This window comes from Rutilus rutilus (assembly GCF_951802725.1).
Source record: "Rutilus rutilus genome assembly, chromosome: 18".
Lineage (NCBI taxonomy): Eukaryota > Metazoa > Chordata > Actinopteri > Cypriniformes > Leuciscidae > Rutilus > Rutilus rutilus.
Window position 1 is genome coordinate 27072153 of NC_140231.1, and position 8934 is coordinate 27081086.

Genomic DNA, 8934 nt, shown 5'->3' on the forward strand with positions numbered 1-8934 from the left:
TGCAAATCGAAACTTTGATAGGCCTATATTAAATTTATATTGAATGTATCCATATTCACACACACAATCTCCACAAAGACACTCTTCATGTCATTCTATGATATAGCCCAAATAAAATGATAAATAATCTGTGGTTGTTTTACTGTACTCACTGGTTCATTTACCTGAGCTTTTAATATTTATTAGAATAATTGCATTAAATATTTCATGTTCAAGCTTGGGTTTAGGAGTTTAAGCTTTTTGTGACATTAACAAAAACTTAATTTCCTTCTCAAACTAAGAAAGGACCATTTTAATGCTCCTCTAACCGAAAACATCTTGTCATGCACGTTCACGTCAGGGTCACGGGGGTTATCTTTAAAAACCTTCAAATAAACAACTCCAGACTTCAGTGATGACATCAATTCCTGGATGGCAGCACGGCTCTAATTCCACGCCGGATTTCTAAAACAGGGAAGGGGGGGAGGCTGGCAAATAGACAACAACACCGGATTGAGGAAATTGACGAGGGCATACTATGTGCAAAACAAACTTGTTTAAAGCTGACAGGCATGCAGCCCGAGCTGTTTCTTTCACTGTCCCATCTAAGAAGAGGACAGCTCCTCCCTAGTGCACAGCATCCAGCGTGGGCTTCTCTATCACTTCAAGTCATGCGTTTGTACGCGATCCCAGTGTTCCTGTTGATGGTGTTTGGGGGAGCTGACGCGTGGGGTCCCGGCGGTAAATACGCCGTTCACTGCCCGGACAGATGCAACCCCGCGCAGTGCGGCTCGACGCAGCGCTGCAGGCGCACGGTTCTGGATGACTGCGGGTGCTGTCAGGTCTGTGCTGCGGGACGGGGAGAGCACTGCTACCGCACCGTGTCCGGGATGCACGGCGTCAAGTGCGGACCGGGACTCTTCTGTGACTTCTACAAGGATGAGGATGATTATGGAGATGAATATGGCATCTGTAAAGGTACAGTCTTGCTGCGTGCACCTGTTTAGGCAGATGGGATTGTGGGGAATTCACTTATTCAAAGTATTCAATGATTTTGTAATCAGTTAGCTTATGTTTTCAGTATTAACGCAACTGAAGTTAAAATCAAATGCAAATTTCAGAGTAAAAGAACACTTACAAATGACTTAAATTAAGGTGACATGAAGACATAGAAAAACATTGAATTATTACTTTTCTCTCACCAAAGAGAAGAATTCATAAAATTATTGAATATAGGCCTATATATATATATATATATATATATATATATATATAGTCTACTTACACTTACTTACTTATCATCCATATCTATAATATATCTCATGTAATTTGAAGTTATCTGTCTATCTATCTATCTATCTATCTAGTACTCTATATAAATCAATTTACATTTATACATTTACATTTATTATATATTTCTTTGCTAAATAATTGTAAAAAATATGTATAAATGTTTATATATATATAGGCTACATATATATATATATATATATATATATATATATATATATATATATACATACATACATATATATTAATTATGTTCACAGATGTTCTAATGATACACTGTTTATTTAAATTTAAGTTATGTTATAATATTTTCTTCTATTATTTTGATGTTTATATTCGATGTATTTGGCAATATTGTATTATTTACAGTCATGCCAATAAAGCATTTTTAAATTTGAATTTGTATGTATAAAATCAAACCTTTAATATTGTGTCTCCTATGGTCAATATAGTTTTCATAAAGTCTTTTTTAAAGAAGAATCATAAAGGAATTTCAAAACAATTTGTGTAGAAACTATGCAAATGCGAGGGGAAAAAAATATAATTACAAAATCTTTCTAATATATAATATCTGTTAACTGTCCTCACAATTTCAGAATTTATATTTGAGTAGCTGATGTGTCACACAGCTTCATCTCACCTGTTCAATGCAGATTTTTTTTTATTTTATTTTTTTTATATTCATATAGGCTATTTACCAAAAGCCTCATGCTTAGCTGAATGTTTTTGTGTGGTCTCAGGTTACAGGTTAAAGACCAGTTCAGCATACTAAAGAAAACTCACCCCAGAGTGTCTTTTCTGTGGAGTCCTTCCAGGGCCCCTCAAATTATCACTTAATGTATTATGTAAGAACAACGTGAGTTGGTGAATGAACACTTTGTATTAGTGGAACACACTCCCTCCACACCAATTCCTCACACTCAGCCCTTTAATTGAGTCTTACCACCAGTGTTAGATGTAAAGAGCCTTTCTGATCCTTTTACACTTTATACACAAATACTGGATTAGCAATGAGCAAACATCTTGAAAAAGAGAGTATTTGCCAATGACAAGTGGAAAAGTCATGGCAAATATTTACCTCCAGATTCTGTAATGGCTAAATTAGCTGTCACATGTCTTTTTTTCTCTTATTAGAATGCATGTATGGGACGTACGGTATGGAATGTCGGAAAGTATGCAACTGTAAAGCGGGTGGACTGTGTGACAGAGAAACGGGCGCTTGTCTGTCCTTTAAATTCTTGGCTAAAATGGCCATGCTGAAATCTCATTCAAATGAAGGTGAGTTTATTGTTTAGTAAAGTGCACAAAGTAATTCATTTTAAGAATACATTTTTAAAAATCACCTTTCATATGTGTCCTTTGATATGATGTGAAATTGTGTAGAATATTATTTGTGTTAAATATATATTTTTTTAATCACATGACAGGTAATGAACTGGGCTCGGGTGACACGAACACTGAAACCAGCAGCAATCGGTCCTCCGCTCGCAATTTTCTCCCCCCTCGCTGACAGAAACTCACACTCTTCAGTTTAGTTAGTGTACATGTAGCATAATATATTCATGGAGCAAACGGATGTATTTTAATATGTTTAAAAGGGTCAAAGAAAACGATATGTTTTATTCTGTATATTTTACAGATGTGTATGCCAGTTATGTATTTATTCCAAAGCACGTCACCATGAATTCACTTGCTCACACACACACACACACACACACACACACACACACACACACACACAAATAAATATGCAATCATCCATTAGAGTTTAGTAACACAATAATAATGTTCCCTCAGCAACTCATTATGCTGAAACACTCAAATGAGATGTTAAAATTACGGTTGAACTGAATGAACACACACAAACACTTTTACATTATGAATGTATTTCAATTAAACATGCAGCAGTGTTTATATAATCATATTTAATGACAAACATTCTAAGAGTATATACCAGGCTCAGTTCCCAGACTGATCAGCATTAGCATCAGTTATGACTTTAATATGCCATCACATATTTGAACTCATGGTCTCTGTAATGCTAAATGGTGTTTTTAATGTGGTATATTAAGGCCAAGGAGATTATTATAATTTATGGAGTGTATATCCTTCTAATATGTTTGTAAATTATTATCTGTAAATCTTTGCTTTAAACCCCCATTGAAAGAGATAATATGAATTCTTACTGCTTTATGTATGAGATTTAAATTAAAACCATGTCATTCTGAGAAAATTGATCTTGGTTTATTTCTTTCTTTTCTTTTTTGTCAAGTTTTTAAAGTGGAATCTATTTTTAGAATATTTTAAAAGTGTGAAAAAAAATCCAAAATGATAATTAATGTATATTAATGTATATCTTACATATACATGTACATAGGCTACATGTATACACATACACACATGCACACATATACACACACACACACACATACATACATAATTATTTGATCCCCTGCTGATTTTGTAAGTTCAACTTACAAAGAAATGAAGGGTCTATCATTTTTATGGTAGGTTTATTTTAACGGAGACAGAATATCAACCAAAAAATCCAGAAAAACACATTATATACAGGTTATAAATTGATTTGCATTTGATCGAGTGAAATAAGTATTTGATCCCCAACCAACCATCAAGAATTCTGCCTCCCACAGATTGGTTATGTGGAACACAGATTAGTCCTGTCACTTTAGAAAGTACTCCTAATGTCAGTGGACACCTGTCCACAGAGTCTGTATCTTCCATTCCAACCTCTCCACTACTATGGGCAATACCAAAGAGCTGCTATACGTCAGGGACCAGATTATAGACTTGCACAAGGCTGGAATGGGCTACAAGACCATCAGCAAGAAGCTTGGTGAGAAGGACATTTTGTTGGTATGATTATTCAGAAATGGAAGAAATACAAAATGAAAAATCATCGCCCTCGGTCTGGAGCTCCATGCAAGATCTGGCCTCATGAGGTACGGATGATCATGAGAAAGGTGAGGGATCAGCCCAGAACTACACGGGAGGAGCTTGTTACTGATCTCAAGGCAGTTGGGACCACAGTCACCACTATGCTGCAATGGACTGAAATCCTGTAGTGCCTGCAAGGTCCCCCTGCTCAAGAAGGCACATGTTCAAGCCCGTCTGAAGTTTGCCAGTGAACATCTGATGATTCAGAGAAGGCTTGGGAGAAAGTGCTGTGGTCGATGAGACCAAAACTGAGCTCTTTGGCATCAACTCAACTCAACTCGCCGTGTTTGGAGGAAGAAATGCTGACGTACAGTCAAATCTTGGACGAGAACCTTCTTCCTTCAGCCAGAACACTGAAGATGGGTCGTGGATGGGTCTTCCAGCATGACAATGACCCAAAACATACCACCAAGGCAACAAAGTAGTGTTCTGCTAGGGAGTAGGGAGCTGAAACGTTCAGTTGGCAAGCGACAGCCAAGAAACCTTAAGGATTTAGAGAGTATCTGTAAAGAGGAGTGGACCAAAATCCCTCCTGAGATGTGTGCAAACCTGGTGACTACAACTATACAACTAACTACAAGAAACGTCTTACCTCTGTGCTTGCCAACAAAGGTTTCTCCACCAAGCACTAAGGCATGTTTTGCTGGGGAATAAATACTTATTTCACTTACTGAAATGCAAATCAATTTATAACCTGTATATAATGTGTGTTTTTTTCTGGATTTTTTGGTTGAAATTCTGTCTCTATCCGTTAAAATAAACCTACCCTAAAAATGATACACCCTTCATTTCTTTGTAATTGGGCGAACTTACAAATCAGCAGGGATCAAATAATTATTTCCCCCACTGTATATACTGTATGTATATATATATAGGCTTGACACTGATTTGCAAATTCTACCTTTATCTTATATATTTGAAGTACTGTCTTTAAAAAAAAAAAAAACTGTTCTAAAGCATATCTTTACTCAAAATATATTCTAGGAAAATTAATAGATTTTTAGTCAACTTTAAACAGAAACAGAGTTGTCTATAAGTGTCTTAAAACCAACATCCAAACCCACTGCTAGAGAAAAAAATTATTAGATTATTTGTAATAAAATAAATACTCAATTGTATTAGATTGTATTTAATTGTGTCATTTAAGCGTAGCACGTCTGTGTTGCACGTCACCACGTAGGCTCACTATTGGGCGACGCTGGTCATGTGTGTGATACGTGGTGACGTGCAACAGAGACGCTCTACGCTTAAAGGAGAACTCCGGTCAATTTTAACATTGAGCTCATTTTTTTGTACATTTGGAGTGCTGTCAGTACAGAGAACAACGACAAAAATCGGTGTTGCCTACAACGTCTTATCCTCTTTTTAAAATTTGCACCCTGTTGACTTCAATGGGGCAAGTTTTAAACCTGCTTTTAGCCTCTTAACATCCTTGATGTGTCATTACAAGTGCACAGGTCATGTGAGTGATTCCTTCTGAGTGAACGCGGGTGAATCTGACTGCAGTAGATGTGAAAGATATTAATAAAAATGATGTTTATTCAGCCAGCGCACATACCTGTATTTACATCCTGTTTTCGGTCGAAGTCCACAGTAGTCGATTGTCGAGTACTGTGCGTGATCATATGGCGCTTTTCCACTGCATGGTACGGTACGGCTCGGTTCGGTACGGCACACTTTGGCGCTTTTCCACTGCATGGTACGGTACGGCTCGGTTCGGTACGGCTCACTTATGGCGCATTTCCACTGCATGGTACGGTACGGTTCGCTTCGGCTCGCTTTAAATGGTACCACCTCTGTTGAGGTTCCAAGCGTACCGTACCGATACTAAAATGTGACGTGAAAACACTGAAGATCACTGATTGGTCAGACAGAATCGTCACTACCAGTGTCATTGTATTTGCGACACGAGACCATGCACGAACCCGCTAGATTTAAATAGCCAGTAGACAACAGCCAACGCTGTAGTTTCTGAGGGCACACACACACATATGTGTGTATATATATATATATATATATATATATATATATATATTATTATTAATAAATGAGCAAAACTTGGCCACAAAATATTTAATATTCAATTATTTTAATGATCACAATTAAAGTTTTAATTTTATTAAATTGAACAGCGCAAAATTCAGCATTCAATCAAATATTCAAAAAGACTTAATAATAATGTTATTTCTCTCTATAGGCGCGTTTACTACGAATATGGCGATCGTCAACTTCATCTTTGCCAGACACTGACAGAAAACACTATTTTATAAATAAAAATCAGTGCACGCGTCCCCGGATTTACAAACGCACATCTTGCTTGTTGCACACACATTATGTCGAAATAACGAGATATTATGTTGAAATAACATTATTATTAAGTCTTTTTGAATATTTGATTGAATGCTGAATTTTGGCTTGTTCAATTTAATAAAATTAGGCCTATATATAGCCTATATATAGGCTATACTATTAATAAATGAGCAAAACTTGGCCACAAAATATTTAATATTCAATTAGGCTATTTTAATGATCACAATTAAAGTTTTAATTTTATTAAAACGCGTGCACTGTTTTTTATTTATAAAATAGTGTTTTCTGTCTGTGCATGGCAAAGATGAAGTTGACGATCGCCATATTCGTAGTAAACGCGCCTATAGAGAGAAATGCACATAATGGATTACATAAGAGTAGCCTATTTCTTTTTGTTTTGAATTATTTCGTTTAAAGACATTTCAAGCTTTGCGTATTTGAGGATGAGATGCGCTCCAGTTAACGTACAATGCAAGTGACCGCTCGGGCACCTCAATGATTAAATTGTCTATTTTGCATCTTATTCAATCTAGGCAATTGTTTGATGAAAAAATTATTAAAATTAAGATACAATTTATACAAAACGAAATTCACTTTAAAGAAATGCTTTCTACAAAACAAAACTTAATGAAGTGGTCAAAATTATGTCTGACTCGCTCATGTCTCTCTACTCGTGCTGTTCACTTTTCATAATCAACATAGGCAGATGGAAAAAAATAACATAACATTAACTAAATGCGCTTTTTTAATGGCAGTAGGCTAAAACAGTACATTAGGCCTAGACTCTCTATTTGTAAAGATTGCTGCACATTCATTTAATTCTGAATTTTGCACACACAAGTTGAAAGGCATTTGTTCAAATCAAGTTCACGGATAATTGTGCATGCATTTATTAATCATTATGATACTAAAATCATAACAAAGTAGGCTATGCTATGTACAAAAAATCAGATGAGCCCAGAATATGAACGCAACGTTTAATTACACGTTAAGAATTTTCCTTCCATATAGTAAACCATTATAAGAACGTTTAATTTAATTTAAAAACATCCACATGCCGAGAATCAAGAGCACCATCCACTGTGTTGTGCGTTTGAAATGTGGCGCGTTTACGATGATGTCATGGCAGTAGAGGCGGCAACTACGATCAGTCCCACCCAGTTTGAAGCGGTACTAACTGCAATGGAAAAGCAACCGAGCTAAAGCGAACCGAACCGTGCCGTACCGAGTCGAGTCGTACCACGCAGTGGAAAAGCGAAGCGAGCCGAACCGTTCCGCGCCGAGTCGAACCGTACTGAGCCGAACCGTGCCGTACCATGCAGTGGAAAAGCGCCAATAGGTACTAAACCTATGCGCGTGAACTCGACAATCGATTACTGTGGACTTCGACCGAAAACAGGATGTAAATACAGGTAAAAGACTATAGTCACTTGGACTATATTAACGATGTCTTTAATACATTTTCTGGGCCAGCAAGTTATAGTGTCTTAGAAGCCTATGGAGGAGTGATCCAGCACTCAGATTTAATCAAAAATATCTTAATTTGTGTTCCGAAGATGAACGAAGGTCTTACGGGGTTGGAACAACATGAGGGTGAGTAACTAATTACTGACAGAATTTTCATTTTTGGGTGAACTAACCCTTTAAAGTTCATCCAGATGCTCTAACCTCTTTACAGAGGTTTCTATATGAAAACTGCCCGATGACATGTCCTCATCCTGAACAGAACTACAGCAGATGCTCTGAAAATACCCACCGCTAACTATTAATAACCGTCAGATCCCTCACCTCGCAGAGTTCTCATATGAGGCTGTTTCCCAGCATCCCACTTGTTTATTTCCTGTGTTTCCTGACACCTGTGAAAATGGCCTTACTTCCTGTTGTTGTTGTGTCTGCCTCTGGGACAGGATTCAAAAACGGCTGGAATTTGTCAGCTGACACACGTCACCACAGGACAGGACGGGAAAAGAGGAATGTTACGCTTCCGTCACCGCAGCAGGTTAACAAAATATCTTCCGCACGACAAATTTATTGACGTGTCTCTGAGTGAAATCAAAACCTAGCTTTGTTCCTTAAAAGACTAAAAACATGACAAAAAGTGTCTCGGTGTAAATAGAACTCATAAACATGAACACATCCCATTTTTAAGCCCAGCCTGAAATGTGTACATTCACTGTCATTTGGGTCATACAATGATATAGAACAGCATATACCACCTAGTCATTTCCACCTAGGGTTTTTAATGGCCAAAAAGCTGACCTTCCTGCCAAAGCTTATTTTTAGAGTCCCGTTTCTAGAGGATTTTCCTTCTTTTCATGCATTGTTTCCTCAACAGGCGCAACGATTCTTTCCTCTATAAGCCACAATGAGCTTAAGTACGAGACACCTTTGACTTCATGG

At 37.1% G+C, this 8934-nt stretch overlaps 1 protein-coding gene across 1 annotated transcript; it reads left to right on the forward strand.

Annotated features, from left to right (window-relative positions):
• The first annotated feature begins 482 nt into the window (after positions 1-482).
• On the forward strand, positions 483-3498 carry esm1 (endothelial cell-specific molecule 1). Its single transcript, XM_084386401.1, has 3 exons — positions 483-957; positions 2404-2547; positions 2697-3498. The coding sequence occupies exons 1-3, from the start codon at positions 552-554 to the stop codon at positions 2777-2779; spliced, it is 633 nt and encodes a 210-aa protein (XP_084242527.1). The 5' UTR covers positions 483-551; the 3' UTR covers positions 2780-3498.
• The last annotated feature ends 5436 nt before the right edge of the window (positions 3499-8934 follow it).